This window comes from Lissotriton helveticus, assembly GCF_964261635.1.
Source record: "Lissotriton helveticus chromosome 1_1 unlocalized genomic scaffold, aLisHel1.1 SUPER_1_unloc_7, whole genome shotgun sequence".
In the NCBI taxonomy this organism is placed as follows: Eukaryota; Metazoa; Chordata; class Amphibia; order Caudata; family Salamandridae; genus Lissotriton; species Lissotriton helveticus.
In genome coordinates this window covers 2705998-2728506 of record NW_027611714.1, presented here as the reverse complement: position 1 = coordinate 2728506, position 22509 = coordinate 2705998, and the positions used below count along the sequence as shown (strand labels likewise).

Below are 22509 nucleotides of genomic sequence, written 5' to 3'. Positions count from 1 at the left end.
GCCTCATGACCCGGTTGTTTTAAATACTTCTATAAGGCGCCGCGCCTTATCCACAGACTGAACTTCGCTTGGAGAGGACTGATTGACTCCTTCCACACGAGTAAGTGTCTCGCGCAAATTGTTAGTATTCTCCTGTGCTGTCAGCTTTTCCGGCCATTAGACCATGAGACTAATACGTAAACGTTCCCATTCCTTTTGTAGCGGGCTCCGGTGAAATCGACGCCGCCTGCCGGCTTGAATTGGGTTCTGTGCCAAGGCGCCCTTATTATCGTCACTTTGGATTTCAGGTAGGAACGTTTTTCCTTGCTCCTTGCCTGTGACTGGTTGGCTTGACTCGGCCTTCACAACCGGCAGTCGTACTGACCTTGGAATTTTTCATTTTTCTTTTGTGGTCACTCACTCAGCCAATTTCACCTGTGTTGCAAAATGAGAGCTGATCATCAACTCTGAGTGTGCACCACGTGGCGGGCATCACGTTTTCAGTCCATCACTGTGTGAATTACAGGTATGATTCACATTCTGTAAGGCCTCACGCTACTCTATTGTTGCGCTAATATCCCATACACAACGGGTTATTGACCGTGCTGAGTATTTCTTTGTATGTTTTTTCAGAATTGACTGCTTTTTGAGATTTACCCACACTACGGCAACGTTTGTGGTCTTGTGCAGGTAATTATTTCCCACCTTTTTTTGGAGCTAGAGTAGACCTTCATAGTACTATGATATACATATCTGACACCTACTCCGTTTGTCTTTACAGATTTACCGTCCCCAGTCCCTGTCCTGAAGAGAACCTACAACATCTAGGTTCGAAACGCGTCGACACTCCCACCCTGTGGCAATTTCAAAGGGTGCCGCTAGGATATAACTAATTTCACTATTCTGGACCCTAGCAGTGCAACCCTCTATAAATACTTGACCACAGGCTTTGGTAGACAGGCAGGCACCCATTTCCATCTCAATCCCGCCTGTCCCTTGGTTTCATAGTTCTAAGGACTGGTTCTCCTCTCTGTTTCATGCATTTATTATTGCACTGCATATAACTGCAATTTAATTGAATCACTTCATGTTTTATTGTCTTGGTGTGTTATTATTTGCCTCGTTTGACTCGATTGTTGTAAGTACTGTACATTTGTAAAATTGTATTTTTGTAGATACTGTGTACATGAACCCACTGTTTTGATGGTCATTTTGTTTGTGCTTGTGTTTTTTTTGAAACTTTAAGAATCTTAGTAAAAAAAGAAAATAAATGTGTTTGGAATACAAATCCAGTGGTCACGTGGTACATATGGACTGCGTGTCTGTAGAATTTCTTTGTTAATTTTCCCTGTCCAGCCAACCTTTTCTGTTTTCCATGAATGCTTGAAAAGCTGAAGTCCATTATCAATCCTAAACAGGCATCAGCGAACACACGCAGAAGAAAAGCCTTCAAGTGCAATAAATGTGTGAACAAATGTAGTCAATTGTCAAGCCTATGTAGACATCAGCTTGCACTCACTCTGTAAATACCGTACGACTGTAGTGAGTGTAGAAGTACCTTTAGTGCATCTTCCGCACTAAGGATTCATCAGTTAATGCTCACAGAGAAAAATCCATTCAGGTGCAGCGAATGTGTGAATATCTTCTGTCAGTTATTAAACCTACGGATACATCAACTAACATACACAGAGTAAAAAAGAGCATTGCAATGAATGTCAGAAGTGATGTTGTCAATTGCAAACACACCTGGGGTAAACCTTACAATTGCTCTAAAAGTGTGGCGAGCTTTTGTCAATTTCTGATCCTACATAGCCTCAGCGTAAACACACCTTCATTTAACTCACTTACAAATAATCCCAGAGATGCAGTGAATTCAAAAAGAACTTAAGAACATGAACAATAATATTGACTCATCTGAGAACATAGACAGGGGCAGAACAGTGCAGTTATTGTGAGATGAAGGAATTACAGGAACAAGTATATAATTATGTTAGTTATTCAAATACCAGATGAATGAAGACTCGACTAGAAGAAATAAAGAAAACCAAAGATTTGTAGAATATTGAAAGTGTCTGTTCCCAGTGATTGTTCACTTCGGTACACATAGAAAAAACAACGTGATATAACAGGAAATCCACTGGGAGACTAGCACAATGAGGAATAAAAGAAAAGAAACACTGGTAGTTTTTATTTGGCAATGAAGAGTTACAAAGAAAAACATCCAAGTGTTCCGGTTCATGCCACCTATGAAAGTGTAGGGATGAATATGATTCTGCCTGCACATATTGCTATATTAGCATAAGTGAGTTAGTTGTGAAAACGCCATTTTGCTGCTTTTGCACATGACACAACATCTCTGTTTTTATAAAGACAAACTGCTTGCTTTTCCTTCACATGAGAACGGTCTGTTTTTCATATCTCTAGACTCACACTGCGACCTCAAGTCTACACAAAGTGTTCAAGGTTAAAGTAACAATGTATGCTGTTGATGCAGGTTGATCGGCCCACGCTCTAGACACAACACAAACACAGCTGCTCATTTCTGAAACTCAGGTGCTTTTACTATTGCACTGCATGCATGAGTCTAGCACTTGGAAAAAACCTTTCAATCGACAAAGAGCTGTGCTGATCTGGGATGTGATTCACTTCACCTGACTTTGGAGGTATGGGTTTCCCGGTTTTAACCTAGAGATCTTCTATTATTATAATACCTAGCTCCTATCAAGGGGAGGGTGGTACACAAGGCGCTATAGACCATTATAATATGATTTCTCCCTTTGTATTTTATGGAATTGTAACAATGTTGATTGTATTGATTTTATGCATCTTTTTACTTATGTTAGCAAAGATACTGCATCTTAGAGCACGTAGTTGAAATAAACATTTTAAACTATACAGTGTCTCTGATTGCTCACGTTGTGGACATTTATGAGAATAAAAACAAAAGAGTGTTCTTGATTCCGACTATTCCTGAGAGGTCCCAAAGTAGCTTGTTCATTGGTAGCTTCACTTTAGTACGGAGAATGAATGAGACACTGTTGCTAGTCGGATAGGGGTTCTGGGCACTGAGGTGCATTTTTGGTACACCACAATACACTGAAGTCCTGGTTTCCTGCGCATAGTTCTGTGCAGGAGCTGAATTCCCGTAACATGGCACCCAAAGTCTTGATTAGTGCTCGTATCTGTCCCCAATACCCTCAACACCTTTTCCGGTTAACAGGCGTGACGGATTAACCTGCCTATACGAATGTGTTATAGGTTAATTCAAGCATAAGATTTATGAAAAGGTACACATTTTTAATTACTACCCTTTGTTGTACTGCAATTTATATAAATTGTTTTTCTTCTCTATGTCCTCATGGGTGATATTGACATAGCTCAGCATAGTTGGGCAGCGCTCCGGCGTCATCAGACGCAGTTTGGAGTACCAGACGATGATATGTCTGTAATATTTGTGGTGAGTGCTGATTCGGCGTTCCCCTTTGAGCTTTTCTACTATTGGGTCACGTTTCCTGCAATAAATGTGGATGAGGATACGTTTCATACATACACTCACACTGCGATTCCTGTGAACTATACTCCATATAGGACACAAGAGATTCCAATTTCGGCATGGCAGCATCGTGTTTGGTTTAATGGCACCCTGCCCCACACAGTAACTCTGGTTCGGTTAGGTCCCTTGTCAATTCCTGGGGCCACTTGGCCAGTCTTAGCCGGGTTCACACCATATCCACGTTATCTCAATGCCCCGATTGATGACTTGTGTCAACTTTATACCTCTTTTGTTGGGGTACATAGGGCTTTAGTTCAATATGTTTCTTGCAGCGGAACAAGTTGGACCGGCCGGGATGTAGATTGGTCCAGTCATGGTTAGTACGGTTAATTTGGTAATGGGCAAGCACCCTCAAACTAAGTACGATATGCCTTATTGGCTTGCCGAGAAATTTGACCCACTGGAAGCAGTGTTTCCTAATACCACTCCTGTGGAAAAACACAGGATTCTCTCAATTAGTTTGCAGAAAGACCTATTGCCAGAGGTTATAGATTGTGAGATTTGGGGTAAAGTATTTGCAGCAGAATATGCGAAGTGTTTCTGCACGCCGTCTATAAATGTCTTGCCCTCTGTGATCAAGCATGTTCCGGATGAGCACAGTGCGGAGGCGGCTGTCGAGTTGAGAATGAGGCTCGTTGGAGTGTTTGACGTAGTTGCTGATCTCATCTTTTGTAATGTAAAGGGAGATGCGGTTAACTTTCAGGTGTCGAATGCTTTGCGCCTTGTCCAAGACGTTGACAAACCCGAGCGTTACCTTGAATTATTGCGGAGGCTTATAAGACCATTGGCCGCAATAGTTTGGGTGTTAAGCCTTTTGCTAAAACCGCAACTCAACCGCAGACTCAGATAGCAAAGTCTACTAAAGAGGATCATCCAAATTTTCCAAAACAGAATTGGAAGAATAAAATCAGGGGAAGCAGCAATAGAAACAGGGGTCGCGTCCGGCGTCGCCGATACCAGTGTCTACTGAGCGCATTTATGATTTGTGCAACCACGCAAGAATTAGGGCTCCTGATAGATTACAGGTTCCTCAGCAACGTTCTCCTTGTTCTTCACAGGAAACATCGCGCACAAGCTGGTGGAGGAGAACACGGCAGGGGTCAAGGTGCCCCACAAGGACGTGAGCAGCCCCGCCCGTCTGATGGTAAAGGCAAGCAGGAAGACTTGCCACGTTAACGCCCTCATTTTCAGAAAAAGAAAGTCGCTGCGTCAACCGTAAGGTATGCCACGGATAGTGAGAACACAGGTTTGGATCCTGACATGGGCATTAACGCTGCTCGACAGCGCAGCGGAGGTTACAATAGTGCGGCAAGCACTGGGTCCATATCTGAAGGCGACAGCAACTGACACTTTTATCACAATGGAAACTGCTGACAGTATGGTGGCTCCCCCTGACAGACTATATGATATAGTTCTTTTAATAGAATGTGACATCCAACGTGTAATAAAAGGGATATTTTGGGAACATCTGACCTCTACATATGACATTCTGTTAGGTTAGTTGAGTCAGACTGGGCCCTGCTTTTCATTTTTGCCGCTCCAAGAGGGGAGGAGGTCACCCTCCCCTGCTTTCCGCACACCGTGCCCAAGGAGCAGTCCGCAGAACTTTGCAGAAGAGTGTGCTCTGGTGCTTGCACCTGTGTTGTACCATACTCAAGTCGGTGGGATAAACTTTCTCCCAGACACGAGATTCCATTGCGGTTTATGCCACAGCCACCACCCCGCTATCCCATGCGGCGATTGGCTAAAGCCCCCGTTGCGGAAATCCTTGAACAATTAGAATATCAAGGTGTGATTGAGACATGTGTGTCACCCATAAATAATCCTCATTTCACTGTTACCAAACCTTATGGGTCGTAATGCCTGGTTTTGGATTATCTTTGTGAAACAAAGGAGTTAGGTCAATGTAGAGTATGGGGTAGACTGGATCATAATAAACTAGAAAACACAAGAATATGTCTACACCCAATTAATTTCCAAAAACTTATTTCAGATCATAGGAGAAACACAAATGTATTGAGTTTGACCCGGTATTTTTATTTATACCTGTCTATTTTGAAAAAAAAATCATTCTTCTTTTGAACGTTTCGCAAAAAAGGAGAAAACTGTACATCCAACACATTTAAATTCCAACGTCTAACTATTTACAAACAAAATATTTACAATTCACATACACAATTATCATACATTCCACAAAAAAATCACTATACAAACACAAACAATTGAAATTTTCAATGAAGTTAATCTGAATTCATATAGAATGAAGAGACAAAGTCAAAAGGAAGGAGCACGTCCTAAAATAAGGATGACTTTTACAACCAGCCAGAGCTAGTTCAAACACTTAGTGATATTGATTGCTCCCTCAGATGTGCTGACGCGTTTCTAGTCCGAGGAAACCAGTTCCCAGATAGTCATCAGGGCTTTGTCACTTTTCTGTGTAAAATGCAGAAAAACAATAAAGTTTTAATTATCTAGCTTGAAGCCTCTATTCTTTCTGGTATTGCACTAAACTATCTAAAATATGTACCTGTTGGTCTCTGATGTCTTACTCATTCCGACTACAAATGTCGCTTTATTTACAAATTGCATCAAAACACGTATTAGGAACGGCCCCTTCAGTTGCTAGAAACTACGTGTCCCATAACCCCCAGCCTAATAAAAAAAGAGTTTGAAGTGCAGACGTTTCCAAGATGGCCACCGGTCAAGCGCAATAGAGAGAGCACCCGTCCTGCTCACACATTGACAAAGGTACGTTATATAGCAAACTGGTGGGTACACAAGATTATGGGTCCAATATTGTTACAATTTCTTTTATCAGAACCTGCTTTTGAAAACAGAAGCACAGGCGAACCACTTGCCGCTATTAGGACTCTGACCCTGAAACAAAGGTAGGAATGAGTAAGATTGTATCTTCTTCCTCCTCCCCGCTTCGTGTACATAAATGAGTGGAGAAACTCTGACTTTTTCCTTCTATCACAGGCAGTCAACATAAAATGTCCTGTTTCACAGCTTGAGCCACTTCCTTGAATACAAAGATTCATAAAAAGGTTTTCCCTGAGCCTGACGATACCGTGAGAGCCCAGGACATCAGAGACCAACAGGTACATATTTTAGATCATTTAGTGCAATACCAGAAAGAATAGAGGCTTCAAGCTAGATAATTAAAACTCTATTGTTTTTCTGCATTTTACACAGAAAAGTGACAAAGCCCTGATGACAGTCTGGGAAGTGTTTACCTCGGACTAGAAACATGTCGGCACATCTGAGGGAGCAATCAATATCACTAAGCGTTTGAACTAGCTCTGGCTGGTTGTAAAAGTCATCCTTATTTTAGGACGTGCTCCTTCCTTTTGACTTTGTCTCTTCATTCTTTATGAATTCAGATTAACTTTTTTGAAAATTTCAATTGTTTGTGTTTGTATAGTGAATTTTTTGTGGAATGTATGGTAATTGTGTATATGAATTGTAAATATTTTGTTTGTAAATAGTTAGATGTTGCAATTTAAATGTATTGAATGTTCAGTTTTTTCCTTTTTTGCGAAACTTTCAAAAGAAGAATGACTTTTTTTTCCGAAATAGACAGGTATAAATAAAAATACCGGGTCAAACTCAATAAGTTTTTGTTTCTCCTATGATCTGAAATAGTTTTTGGGAAATTAATTGGGTGCAGACATATTCTTGTGTTTTCTGGTTTTGGATTATCGACATTTAAATTCACATTGTCGTACATGTGCGGTACAGAACACCCACAGTTCAGCTCAGCTCTCGTTAACAGTCTGATGCGAAAAAGATTTAAGGTCACACGAGATATTTCAAATGGCATTTTTAGTCATAACCTGTCCTCCGTTAGTAGTCAATGGACAGCGTTCACTTGTGGCGGCAAACAAAAACAATTTAAAAGATTGACCATGGGCTATAAAAACAGCCCAGGTGTCTTTGCTGCACGTGTCGTCTCTTTCTTAGATGGCATTGATCCTGATGCGTACTCGTACATTGATGATATTTATCTAATGAACGACGAATTATGGCCACATCTTTGACCGCATTATAGTTATGTTTGCGGACTTCGGTTATAAATTTATCTTTGCAAAGTCAAACATTGCGGAGTTCACAGTGTTGTTCCTGGGCTCAACAATGAAGGTAGAGGTCTTGCACGTCACTTCCTGGAGAAATGCGCATGTTTATGGTCTCCTACAACTCTGAAAAAACTACAATCCTTGCTGGGATTTTTGAATTTCGGGCGTACTTATATTCCCAATTATGCCCAGCGTATCAAACCTCTTTATGCTTTGATACAACCAACTTTTACCAAGTCATGCTGGCTGCCTGAACGTTCAGCTATTCTGCAATTTTTGCAGACAGATCTTCTTGAATCTAAGTACTTATTGACTCATGATGACCACACTAACCTGGTAATAAGAATTGTGCCTGGTGCCGTGGGTTTCATGTACTTGACTTTTAATGAAAGAGACACAGTGCCTATCGCTTACAAGTCACCCTTGTACACTTCGGCTGAAAAGCGATTTTCTTCTGTCGAGAAAGTCTTGACAGCTGTACATATGGCAATTCTAAAAGAGAGAGCGCAGTCACAAGGAAAACACATGTTTGTTGTTACACCTTATACTGCATTTGAAGCAGTGATGAAAGCCAGTGTGCCAAATTCTAAAGTTTTATATCCTAATCGGATACAATGGGCAACTTCGTTGACATCTCTGGATGTCACATTTATCTTTGACCCCTCATTGCAAACTCAGGAGTTCTTACAGTATGAGTTTGTTCATACTGCTCCTCTGTTCATGCGCACGCTTGAGAATTAGCATTGCGGCGGTTCGGCGCAAAAGGCGATAGGATCTAAGCATTCTTATTCAGTGGTCTGCCCAATCGTGGCTGGTACCATGGTGAATGGAGAATTCAAGTCCGATGTCGTGCACACGCAGATATTAGGTGACTGTACCGCCCAGTTGGCAGAGCTACGTGCTCTAGTGCTTGGGTTAGTGAGAATGAGGGGTAAAAGGTCTGAGTCCCTTACTAGCCGTTTATTGAGCAATGGTCCCTCTTTTTTGTCAAGCTTACCCTCGGCATGGGGAAACCCCTAACCCCCTATTATAGCAAAGTTTGAGAAAGGTGTGTCAGGGCAAGCTTTGTTTTTTATAGTCTATTATGGAAAAATTCCAATCGCACGAGACGACTCGTACCGGCATTACACCAAAATCAGGGAATCTCTATTTATCCACAGAAAAGAACGACCAGATATACTTCTTCAACCTGATTCGTAAAGCCCTGAGGAAGCCCCAGGCCGGATGGCCATGTAAGGGGTGAAACAAGTGTTGGCTGTTCTCCTACGTACTATCACGAATATAGTAACACCTTTATTAAAACAAAAAAATTAACCATCGTGTGATTGGAATTTTTCCATAATAGACTATAAAAAACAAAGCTTGGCCTGTCACACCTTTCTCAAACTGTGCTCTAGTGTTTGCATTGAAGTTTGCTGACCCTCGTGTGACTACTTTAATTGTGAGTGACTCTTATTACTGTGTTCAGTCCTTCAATAAAAATGTATTCTTTTGGACTCAGAATGACTATCGTGATTCCAAAGGTGGCACAATTAAGCACAAGATACTATGGGTTTGAGTCGCAGAAATAAAGAACGTCTGCCTCTCGTAAATGTAATTCATACTCTTGGTCACCAGCATGTAGGAGTACACGCTGTTGGCAACAGTCTTGCTGGTGAAGCAGCAAAGACCGCAGTAGCAACATATGTAGTAGCAGCAGTTACAAGGTCCAACAGTAAGAATGATGATGACATCTTGGCAGCTATAGCTGCTACAGAGATCGGTGATAATTACCCTAAAGGTTTCCCTTCTAAATACTTTTATCATTTAAGTCCTGATAAAGTTCCCTATGTGAGAATTAACAACGTTGGTGACAGGCTGATTTCCGACTCGGACCGCAGGCTACCCTTGATAACAGTCGCTCACTAAGGCATAGCCTCGGTTCATGCCGACGTTTCAGCGTATGTCTCGATCTTACAGCAGCGTTACTGGCTGCATGGATTGTATAAATAAACTTGTGAATATGTCCTTTCTTGTTATGTATGTCAGCAGATTAAACCTTCAACTGCTGCACGGCCGCCACAAACTCAGCTGTACATATCTAATAGACCACTTGGTTGTGTTTATTTAGATCACTGCTGACCTTTTTCTGCTGATACTGTGTATAAATATATCTTAGTTGCAGTGGTTTCATGCACACGTTTTCTCTGCGTTTGGCCACAAAGGAGTGCTGATGCTCGAACTGTCATCACAGATTTGCATGTCTTTGTGGGAATTTTTGCATGTGGCACCTTCCATTCTGATCAGGTCCAGCGTTCACCTCTAAGGTGTACAAGAAAGCCATGGGGTCTTTGGGGGTGCAGGTAACATTTTTGTCTCCATACCAGCCTGAGGGCAATTCTGTTGTGGAGTGAATGAACCGTGACTTAAAGCAATCTTTGACAGCTAGGGTTTTAGGTACTACGTGCACTAAATAAGCTTCCTAGAAGATCTCTGGGTGGGCAGACCCCTAACGAAATGCTCTTTGGCATAAAAATGTTTGTCCTGGACCTTGATGGTCTAGACATGGCGGCGACAGCCGTACCCTTTGACTTAGATAATCATTCTGCTGTGTTACAGAACCTACAAGAGACTCGAGACAGTCTTGCAAAGGAACACTTGCCCTCCACATATGGAGCTGAAGCTGCTCTACAGATTCCGGTAGATTCCTGTAGTTAGCTGGCTACCCCGAGTCAGTGACCTGGTCTGTGAGAAGGTGGAGAACAAGAAGGAGTTCAGCCGCTCGTATCATGCACCCATTCCAGTGCTTGGCATGCAGGGCACAAGAACAGTCATTTTACCACCACTTCCGAGTCGCAAGGGAAACAGGTACGACTCCATTGACAATGTCAAACTACAACGAGCGGCCAATTCTTCTTAGTATGACTCCTGCTGTCTCTTGTCCAGTACTGCTGAGAAATTCTGTTTTGGCCTCTGCTGACACCAACATCCCTGACCTTGCTATAGAGATGCCCACAGTCACTAATCCATTATTAAATTCGCCAGCTGGCGATCCACATGAAGTTACTGAGTATACATATCCCACGGATGTGTCATTGCCTGATGTGTAAACAAGTCTAGCTGACCAGTCCCATTTTTCCTTTGACTCTGACTCTATAACATCGAGTGTACCATTGAAGTTTTCTATTTTTGTTACTTGGTTTAAAAGAAATTTTTTGGTTCCCCCTTGGACTTACATCTGGTTGGTTCTCATCTCCATTTTTTTGTTCATGTCGATTGGATTTGTGATGGTATTTTTTCGTCTGGTAAATGGACACTATATAACTGAACGATCAAAAATCTGATTCATTGATGGAACTTTGGCCCCACACTCCTCATCACACATCATGAAAAGAGACCAGACTTTTGTCAACATCACAGCCTAGCCCGTGCTAGATGTTATTGTATGAGATGCTGTAAAATTTCAAACTCATGTGTGGAAAAGTAAATTTTGCCATGTTCTGTGTCCCTACGTGTCCCCCATCTTATGTTATGTGTGCATGATTAATATGCATATGTATTCCCCATGTTTGATTAAAGACGCACTTACAGTTGTGTCCATCCCTAGTATGCCAGTTCCCAGTTCTCATGAAAGCTACGAATATCAGGCCTATGTAAAGTTACGTTGCCACGTTTCTCAGTGTGCACGTTATTTCATTGAAAAGTCCCCGTTTCTAGGCCTCAAAAGGGCCCGGACACCAGATTCGGCTCCTGTCTCCTGAGCCCTCGCTGAGGAGCGATACAGCCCCCACCTGTATCCTCGACCCTTCACTTACTTCCTGCCTCACAGTGCCCGGCTCGGCCTGGCTCTGCCTGCTAGTCTGCCAAGAGTATGTTATGATTCTAGTTATCAGTCCAGCCCTCCTTCTCTGCATTCCTAAGCTACTGAATCGCATCAATAGTTTCAGTCATCGTCTAGCCTTTACGTCTCCATGTAAGAGAAATACTGTATTAATGGTCATTTAATATTCCTCAACACGCACTACATGTAGAATAATGCATGCTCCAGTCTTAGAGTCTGTTAGCCTCTCCCCTCCTGACTCTTAGTTTATATCAACATGTCCTCTAAACATTAGATACTAGATAGTGTTTAGGTACATGTCGCCCTGACTCTCCAGACTTCAGTCTCTGCTCCTAGCGCAGAGTTCATAGCCCCCAGCTTCTCCTAGTAACACGTCATTGTCAGTTTGCGCGCACCATCAGGTTAGAGGTCCCGGCTCCTTAGGTAGCCCCCTCCATGTTTCCGCCCCATTTATGACATATTCTGTTACGTTTACATCACATGTCTATGTATACGCCTCTTGTTACACCCACTTTCACCCTTATCTTTCGCGACTGCTATTGACCACACCCACTGCTCCGCCTATCGTATGTATTGTAATGCAACTGTTTTAGTATATATGCTTGTGTACTGTTATTAAAGTTAGCGCGCTCATCCCAGATCCAGCCCCGGCAGCTGCCGGGCTCTGCCATCCTATTCCTGTGCAGGTTGTCCTGTTCCTGTCCTTTATGCTGTATTAAACCTGCAAACTCCTACTACCTCGAATCTTGACTCTTATTTATTGAGCTATCTGTTATTGCTATGTCCAGTCAAACCTAGATCCGGTATTATTTATTTATATACGACATAATGGCGCCCGAACAGGGACTTGCCCTTTCCCCACGCGCCGGTGAAGCCACGCCGGCCCCCTGACCCTCTGCAGCCGTGACGGAACCATACCGTGCACGTGCAGATATTTCTGCTTCAAGTATCCCTCAGGCCCACGGAGGAGACGGAGGTGGCGGTCCAGCATCCAGACGAGGCGGTGGAGGAACGCGGCGAGTCCCGACCAGAGCCCAAGCCGAGAGTCCAAGGTCCGAGGTATCCGGAGGCCCACCCGTAACTGAAGTCCGAAGTTCGTCCGTCCGGCGTCAAAGCAGTCCAGTCCAGTCCGAGGCCTTCCTTTCTTGCTGCCCGGTGAGTACCGTTGCTGGGGTAGTATCTAGACAGGGTCAATCTAATTGTCTCTGGTCCGTGGGTTTTGGTGGTACACAGACCCAAAACGAAGTGTCCACTTCGGTGGATGCGGGTCCTGACGTGTCTCTTTATGAGACCGGTAAGTTTCGTACCGGTAAGTTTAGCAGTGCATCTAGTTTCTGTTCTAGTCAGTTCTGTTCTCGAGGAAATTCATGTATTCTGTTTTCAGTATATCAGGTGGTATTCTGTTCGAACTGTTATTTCAAATGTTCTTCATGTATTTTAATGTCGTGGTATGAAAGTGGTGTAATTATCGTGTTCATTGTGTATTGTATTGTGTCTAGATTACAGTCCAGTCATGCCGCTATTTTCCAAACTACGTCAGTTGAAAACTAGAAAAGGTCTGTTAGAAGCAGCAGTTCCTGTCCCGCCTAGGGACAGTCCAGGTCATTTTATGTTTCAGAAGCATGGCATAAGTGCCATATTATATCTAGATTTATGGGTGGAATACACCAAAGAGTTAGAAGAAAAGTATAGATGGCCTGTATCAGGCACATGGGATGCCGAGTGCATCATGCGAGTAGAAGAAGCATTATGGAAAAAGAAAGCCAGACAGTCACAGAAAGATGCCATCGAGTTATGGCGCAAAGAATCTCATAAAAGAACCGAAAAAGAAATCAGAAAGTCAGAACTAAGTAGAGAATCCTTAGAACGAGCCCAAGAAAGGGAATTAATCGAGATAGGTGAACGAGTCAAAACCGAACAGTCAGACAGACAGAGGCATGCCCTCATTAAGGGTATGTATCCTCTTCTTGCCGAGGGCTTGCCAAAAGCGACCCCGGAGGCATCCAGTAATTTTCCGCCACCATTAGTTCCGACCAAGCTACGTCACAAACCGACCGCAGCTGATATTTTTATTTCGTCCTATTTGGACGACACAGTCCCAGAATATACAAATCCTGTTCCGCCAGCTCCTGTAAATAATGTAAATCCTGCTCCTCCAGTCACCGGAGTACCTGTTACGGTACCCCCGGTCCAGCCCACATTACAATTTCCCGCCGCGCCAGCACGAAGAGTATCGGTCGACGATTCTAGTTTAGGGGCCGCAGGAGGAGGTCCTCCTGGTACCCCGCCACCACACCAACGAGTAACGTTAGTCGAGTTACATGAAAGTGCGTTACAGCGTACGCCCAAATATAAGTCCGTTGCAGATATCCGACGAGCTCTTACTGAATGCCGCTATGATCCAGTTGCAGGTGATGATAGCACAGTTATATATTCGATCCGTGTAAGACGGGTGACCGGGTATTTGGACACCCTACCGAATATGAAAGAAGATCTAGACAGAATATATCGTTTCATCCGTACAGGGGATGATCCAGAAAGTATTGGCGAAGCCATGTCTCAAAGGAAAGCTGAGATCCAGCTCATGTTATTAAAGTTTCTGATTAATTGTTTAATAAGGGAACAAGATTATCCGACCAAAGATCCGGCCGAAATGAGAATCCTGACAAGGTGGAGTGATAATATAGCCGAGGGTAAACACAGAACTATCAGTAGTATAGAGAGTATGTACAAGAGAATCCGTAAGGAAATAATAAAGTTACACGAACAACGTAAAGCAGCACAAGTAAGCGAGAAAGAAAATGACTCTTCTATTGAAGAGGTAGAGGACGAGAATCCCGCCAGAATAGCGTATGTAGGAAAATCTAGATTCCCAGACCGCCATTTACGCCTAAAACACAAGTCAGTTTTTCATCACCCAGCACCAGAACAAGGTTCTCTAGAACAAGTATTTCAAGCTACCGATCACATTCTGAAATCACGAATCGGTTACAGTGAATTAAGTACTATGCATGAACAAGAACTAGCCCGATCAGCAGTCCGATGGACTACTGATTCTACCACTTTTCCAGACGAAATAGTGGCACAAATGTTTCTGAAACTGCCCCCAGCCGAGCAACGACTGGTGGGTATGTATATGATCCAGCACCTCATTACTCTGTATGAGGGTCAACATTCTGATCCAGGTCCGTTACATGATGTCCTGAACGAGTTACTCCAGTATAGATGGAAAGGTCTAGGTACCGATTTAATTAGTGTTATTCTAGAACAGCGCCACAAATATAGAACGTTCCTGAACCCGCATTTTGTCCATGTGTTACCTCCAGAAAGTAAACCCTTTTATATAGATAGACAGAATCCGTTACGAGAAGTACACCCAGTCAGGACAGCAGATGGTGAAATGCAACGAGTGTTTGTTTACACCCCGATTACAAAGATGGAACTCTTAGGAATGAAGAAATTAATTCCCTGTCATGACAAAGATCCAGCAGGGTTCCACCGAGAATTAAAAGACATGCTCCGTATGGGAGAATACACGTATCCAGATATTATTAAAATGTTAAAAGTCCTGTTGCCCGCAGGGGTATATGAAAAACTCAAGGAAAAGGAATGGGAGGTGGGAGAGAAAAAGATCGATTGGGCAGTTCTAGAAGCTGAAGATAAGATGCGAGTACCAGGTACCGGTCTTGGAGAGAAATGTAAAGAATTACCAGAATTGTTAATACAAGTTTTGCCAAGATTACTAGCCACTAAAAAGGAAGACTGGGATGCAATCTCAGCCTGTAAACAGAAACAAGACGAAGATACTAGTGATTTTTATTCTAGATTTGAGAAATGCTTTAGTATAAACAGTGGCCTCAAGACAAGTAGCGAGTCATACCCTCATCTCTTTGTTACTAAATTAGTCGAGAATTCAAGTCCACAAGTTAAGAACCGAGTTTTGAAAGTCGAAAGTACCTGGCAAGCTAGTACCCCGTCCCAGATGTTACAGATGCTCCAGTACCACCAGAATAGAATCAGAGAAGAGCAAGATCATGAAAGAAAACGTATGAAAGACACGAAAATGAAAGTACTAGTTGCACAATCTGTTCCACAAGACAGTCAGAAGAGGGGTACGAATCAAGCCAGTCATCCTGCAGCTCCCGTTAAAGGGACATGCAATTATTGTAAACAGCCAGGTCACTATATAAACGAGTGTGCAGTTCTGAAACACAACATAGCTACCGGTAAGACTAAAGAAAGACCACGTCCGCCTAGACAAGAACAAGTTTCACAGACTTCTCAGCCACAGAATGCACAACAGACAGTTTCAGCACCGCAGCCTATTGCTGCAACACAGCATGTTACACAGCAGATGTACCAGTATGCACAGACAGAGTATCCAGAGTATCAACAGTATTCATGAAACAGCCTAGAGAGGGAGGTAGGCTTGCCTCTCATCGAGATACCTGTAGATCAAGAGGGTCCCTATGTTCACAGTCAAGTATTAGGGAAAGACAGAAAGTTTCTGATTGATACAGGGGCAAGTAGGACGACCATCAGTCACGCCGAAGTTCCAGGGGCTCCGCTCTCAGGCTCTAGAAATGTTTCCCTTGGATTTTCAGGAAAGCCTATTGTAAACGAGATATCTAAACCAGTTACTCTAGAAGTAGGTCCATTGTCCCGCACTACTGATCTGTTACTTACGAAGTCATGTCCAGAAAATCTGTTAGGCATTAAAACACTGAAAGAATTAGGTGCAGTTATTTGCTGCTCCCCAGAGGGAATACGACTGTTTCTACGTGACTTCAAGGGTCACTATGTATTACGAGATTTTGATCCAAGATTGTCTAATGTTCCGCAGCATTTATGGGCGCAAGGTCCAACTGATGTAGGTTATATGCAAATCACACCCCATCGTGTGACTCTCAAACCAGGTGTAGTGTTACCACGAATCAGACAGTACAGATTGCCACCTGAGGCTGTAGCAGCCTTATCCAAAATTATTGACGAGCTCATCGCTCAAGGAGTAGTTGTAGAAACTGACTCCAATGTATGTAATTCTCCGATCATTCCAGTCATGAAACGTACTGATCCAAATGCACCCCCAGTATATCGATTAGTGATTGACCTTCGAGAACTCAATAAATGTATTATTCCGCAGTACCCAGTTGTCCCAGATATCTCTTCCCTATTGACAGCTATTGATTCCGAAGCCTCATTTTTTACAGTCATAGACCTCAAGAACGCGTTTTTCAGTGTCCCCATTCATCCAGACAGCCAGTTTCTTTTCGGATTTTGTTTAAATGGAAGGAGCTATATGTTCACACGAGCTCCTCAAGGTTTCACAGAAAGTCCTAGTATTTACAGTCAAGCACTTAAGAGACAACTAGACAATATTCACATGCCAACTGACACTGCCCTGCTCCAGTATGTCGATGATCTACTGATCACAGCCCGTTCTGAACGTGCTTGCGAGCGAGCATCACTTACAGTCTTGTATTTCTTAGCAGAGATGGGGCACAAGGTGTCCCCTTCGAAGCTTCAATTCTGTGTCCAGCAAGTGATCTACTTAGGCCACTTACTGTCCAAGTGGGGTAGGCAGTTGACACCTGACCGTATCCAGTTAATAGCGAGTCTTCCTCAGCCCAAGACCCAGAAGGAGGTACGTGCTTTTATCGGCCTTACTTCTTATTGCAGACAATGGATTCCTCAGTATGCATTTCTAGCCAAACCACTGATACAGTTAACGACACAGGAGGCAGCCCTATCGACTGTCCTCCCTTGGACATCTGAACATACACTTAGTTTCAATGAGTTAAAGAAAGCTTTATGCCAAGCTCCTGTTCTAGCTACACCGAACTACAGTAAGCCTTTTACACTTTTCGTCACTGAACGTGAAGGTACAGCATTATCTGTTCTTACACAAGATCAAGCAGGACAGTACAAGCCTTGTGCTTATTTTTCGAGCACACTAGATCCTGTAGCCCAGGCTCTGCCTGCGTGCCTCAAGTCAGTTGCAGCCACAGCACTAGCTATCAGACAAAGTGATTCCATAGTATTAGGACATTCCTTGACAGTACAAGTTCCACACTCCGTGGAAGTTCTTTTAAACCGAACACAGACTCAGCACTTGACAATTGCACGTTTGACAGGTTATGAATTGACACTGTTCCAGCCACACATAGAAATCAGACGCTGCAACGTTCTAAATCCTGCTACACTGTTACCGTCAGTTACTTCACATCCTGCCACACACGACTGTGTGGAAGTAGTTAACACTATGACTAAGCCAAGACAAGATCTGACAGATATTCCATTACCAGATCCCGACCTGACACTTTATGTGGATGGTTCATGTATGAGAACAAGTACAGGAAAACTAGTAGCCGCGTATGCAGTGACTACTGACACTGAAGTTATAGAAACACATCGTATTGATACCCTGTCTGCTCAAGCAGCAGAGCTAGTTGCTCTGACCCAAGCCTGCATATATGCTAAGAACCTGAAAGTTAATGTTTACACAGATTCACGCTACGCATTTGGAGTTGTACACGACTTCGGAGTGCTCTGGCAGGAGAGAGGTTTCATGACTTCTCATGGAACCAAGATTCAGCATGGGTTCCTTATTCAAGCTCTGTTAGATGCCATACACTTACCGACATCTATTGCTATCATGAAATGCAAAGCACATACGAAAGTTACTGACACTATTTCTCAAGGTAACGATCTAGCAGATCGCACAGCCAAGCTTACAGCACAGACTCCAGACATTTCAGTTAATCCGACACAGACACATACTCCAGATCTGACTACCTGTATGACAGTTAAGGACCCCACTCAAGATGTCATAGATATCCAGTTACATGCTACTCCCGATGAAATCAAGAAATGGTCCGAACAAGGAGGGGTCCAGACAGATCAGGGATGGGTAACGAAGGGAAAAGCCACATGGTTTCTCCCCGACTCTATGGTTCAAGTCATTATCAATACCGCACATAGTCCAGCACATTTAGGAGAAAAAGCCATGTTAGACAGTATCCAGAACATTTGGTTCAACAAGCATTTACGAGCTGCAGCCAAACAGAAGGTCCGTACCTGTATGATATGTTGCCAGTTTAATCCAGGTAAAAGTGTCCCGGTGGAACAAGGTGGATTCCAACCTCCTGACCACCCTTTTGAAGTCCTCCAGATGGATTATATTCAGATGGAGCGATGTCGAGGTTTCAAGTATGTCCTTGTAGTTGTATGCGCTTTGTCCAGGTGGACAGAGGCATATCCAGTCCCAGATTACACAGCCACGACCACTGCCAAGCAGTTGGTTCGTGAATTCTTCCCCCGCTACGGACTCCCTAGAGTCGTATATTCTGACAACGGCCAGCCCTTCTCATCTGAGCTCATGAAACACGTTTCCCTTTTGTTAGGGTACCAGTGGAAGTTCCATTGTGTACGCCATCCTGAAGCAGCCGGTCTCGTAGAGAGACATAATCAGACCCTGAAAATCCGCATTGCCAAAGTCTGTCAAGAAAAAGGGGTAGACTGGCTAGTTGCTCTACCAGTCGCTTTGTTTTATATGCGCATGGTCGCACATTCCAGATCAGGCCTGTCCCCGTATGAGGTCGTATTCGACCGCCCCCCTAACATGTGGGGTACACCTAGACCTCGAAGTATTACAGATGTTTCAAGTAATATGCTGACAGATTACCTAGCTTCCTTGATGTCTGCCCTACACTCTTGTCGTTCACAGGTTGCCGCCGCATTTCCAGACAATACCGAGGTGGCACCGCATGAAATCGTTCCCGGATGCATGGTTCTTGTCCGGAATTTTGATCGTTCAAGTCCGCTGGAGCCCCGCTGGAAGGAGCCCAAGCAAGTCCTCCTGGCCACCTGTACTGCCGTCAAGCTGGAAGGCAGGAAGGGCTGGGTCCACCTGTCTCATGTGAAAAGATTTTACGGACTAAAGACTGTTTCAAAGAACATTGCCGAGGATTTTAAGGATTGCCAAAGTACTATTCTCAAGGACTGTCCCGCAAAAGACAATGATACAGATCCCTCCCTGTTAGAGAAAACTCCGCAGCAGGAGTACAAGCTAAAATTAAGGTCTAGTAAAATAAGTCAGCCAGTTTGATTGTCTAAGTCCTCCCCTAGGTGAAACGGTTAGACCGGTTTCTGACATGTATATAATAGACCCCCACAGAGAGAGAGTTAGTGAGAACTCTAAAAGTTGCACTATTATTTTATGTTTTCTGCTATATCTCAGCCTTATGATTACCTGCACAGGTTATGCATTTTATTTATATTTTCCAGTTTCTCATGTAAATAAGTCTTCTATTGCTACAGTAGAGCACACGTTTAGTGATCTGCCTCCTCATGAACTATCTTATCGTCTTGCTATGCGTAATAATTCCTTTATCCGCATGTTACATTATTCACACCAGACCAGCAATGCCACTAATTGTTGGGTGTGTGGTCGACTCCCCCCTTTCCAGACACCGAAGGGAGTTCTGCCACTTTTTCCTTATCCATTTTCACATAACGGTTCATGTGGAGCATGGTCCACGTTAACGTCATCCTCAACAGATATGTCTTTTCTTAACAGTACATGTTTTCCAGACAAGCAAGGTCTTCCCCACAGAACAGGGTTAGATCTAGAAAATGAAGTTTATAATTTAGGTAATTATTCTTCGAATTTCATGGTCCTGAATGTTCAGTCTGATTCTACTCCAGACTTACCTGCTATGTCAGTATTACCAGTCAAAGGTGAATTATGTGTCCGAAAGAATGGTTCCGTACATGTAGGCCATAGTGATTGTACTACTATTGTCAAGTATAGTGACAGTAGGAAATCTATTTTCAAAGCTTCACGTCATTCTTATTTTGTTTGTGGTCAGACCGCATATGTTCGTCTGCCCCTCGATTGGGAGGGAACCTGTTACATTGCCTTCCTACTGCCACCAGTTTTTCTAGCCCCACCTGACTACCATCGGAATTCCCACCTAGTACATACTAGACACAAAAGAGACCTCCCGATTGTCGATTATACTGAAACCGCTCTAGAACAATACATAGATATCAATAAAGGTGTCTTCCCCTATTTAGGTACTGTCGTGAATAGTAAACTGATACGTAGATTAACGAGAACCCTTGAAGCAGTAGTGATTGAGACTACCTCTGCTCTAGGTAACTTAACCGAAGAGCAATCCTTTATGAGAATTGTCGTGCTCCAGAATCGTCTCGTCCTTGACGTCATACTGGCCGATAGGGGCGGGGCATGTAGAGTCATCGGATCTAGTTGCTGCATTTTCATTCCTAATAACGCACCGTCTGTTTATTCAGCTATTACCAGACTCCATAAAATTGCCCATCTGTTACACCAGAATCCAGGCACCTGGACATGGTCCGGTTGGTTCTGGAATATAATTTCCGCCTGGGGATGGAAAGTATTGTCCTTTCTAGGTATTGCAGTAGCGATCATATTCAGTTGCTGCCTCTGTATACAATGTGGCCCTGCGATTTGCGGCATTTGTGCTACCTCTTGTATTCCTAGTCCCAAGTCCCGTTCTAAATCCAGTTCCAAGAAAGTTCGAGACGAGCAAATGATACTGTATGAAATGATAGATGGTATCATGAATATTGATGTTTCCTGATGGAAACGTAGTGACAAGGAGGGAATGTGGAAAAGTAAATTTTGCCATGTTCTGTGTCCCTACGTGTCCCCCATCTTATGTTATGTGTGCATGATTAATATGCATATGTATTCCCCATGTTTGATTAAAGACGCACTTACAGTTGTGTCCATCCCTAGTATGCCAGTTCCCAGTTCTCGTGAAAGCTACGAATATCAGGCCTATGTAAAGTTACGTTGCCACGTTTCTCAGTGTGCACGTTATTTCATTGAAAAGTCCCCGTTTCTAGGCCTCAAAAGGGCCCGGACACCAGATTCGGCTCCTGTCTCCTGAGCCCTCGCTGAGGAGCGATACAGCCCCCACCTGTATCCTCGACCCTTCACTTACTTCCTGCCTCACAGTGCCCGGCTCGGCCTGGCTCTGCCTACTAGTCTGCCAAGAGTATGTTATGATTCTAGTTATCAGTCCAGCCCTCCTTCTCTGCATTCCTAAGCTACTGAATCGCATCAATAGTTTCAGTCATCGTCTAGCCTTTACGTCTCCATGTAAGAGAAATACTGTATTAATGGTCATTTAATATTCCTCAACACGCACTACATGTAGAATAATGCATGCTCCAGTCTTAGAGTCTGTTAGCCTCTCCCCTCCTGACTCTTAGTTTATATCAACATGTCCTCTAAACATTAGATACTAGATAGTGTTTAGGTACATGTCGCCCTGACTCTCCAGACTTCAGTCTCTGCTCCTAGCGCAGAGTTCATAGCCCCCAGCTTCTCCTAGTAACACGTCATTGTCAGTTTGCGCGCACCATCAGGTTAGAGGTCCCGGCTCCTTAGGTAGCCCCCTCCATGTTTCCGCCCCATTTATGACATATTCTGTTACGTTTACATCACATGTCTATGTATACGCCTCTTGTTACACCCACTTTCACCCTTATCTTTCGCGACTGCTATTGACCACACCCACTGCTCCGCCTATCGTATGTATTGTAATGCAACTGTTTTAGTATATATGCTTGTGTACTGTTATTAAAGTTAGCGCGCTCATCCCAGATCCAGCCCCGGCAGCTGCCGGGCTCTGCCATCCTATTCCTGTGCAGGTTGTCCTGTTCCTGTCCTTTATGCTGTATTAAACCTGCAAACTCCTACTACCTCGAATCTTGACTCTTATTTATTGAGCTATCTGTTATTGCTATGTCCAGTCAAACCTAGATCCGGTATTATTTATTTATATACCACACATGGACCCACAGAGGTGATTAATGTTCCTAATGTACTTTGTGTTTCAATGGGAGATGTTGTGAAACAAAACATACAATCTGATGATTGGGATGTCCAAGCCATTGAATCTCTCTTTTCTGATTTGAAATATTATGCTACCTTTCATGCTGAGGATTTATATTTAGATTCAGCAAATTACGCTGACTTGTTCTGTTACCAACACTATGGCTATCACTTTCTGCATAATGCTAATACA

General features: G+C 43.4%; 1 protein-coding gene across 1 annotated transcript in view; it reads left to right on the top strand.

Moving 5' to 3' along the window:
* Nucleotides 1–22509, top strand: part of LOC144806414 (uncharacterized) — a 114529-nt gene that overhangs the window by 5347 nt on the left and 86673 nt on the right. The window contains exon 2 of the mRNA XM_078672775.1: nt 1510–1670. Coding sequence (XP_078528901.1) covers nt 1510–1670 — 161 coding nt within the window. The remainder of the gene's footprint in view (nt 1–1509; nt 1671–22509) is intronic.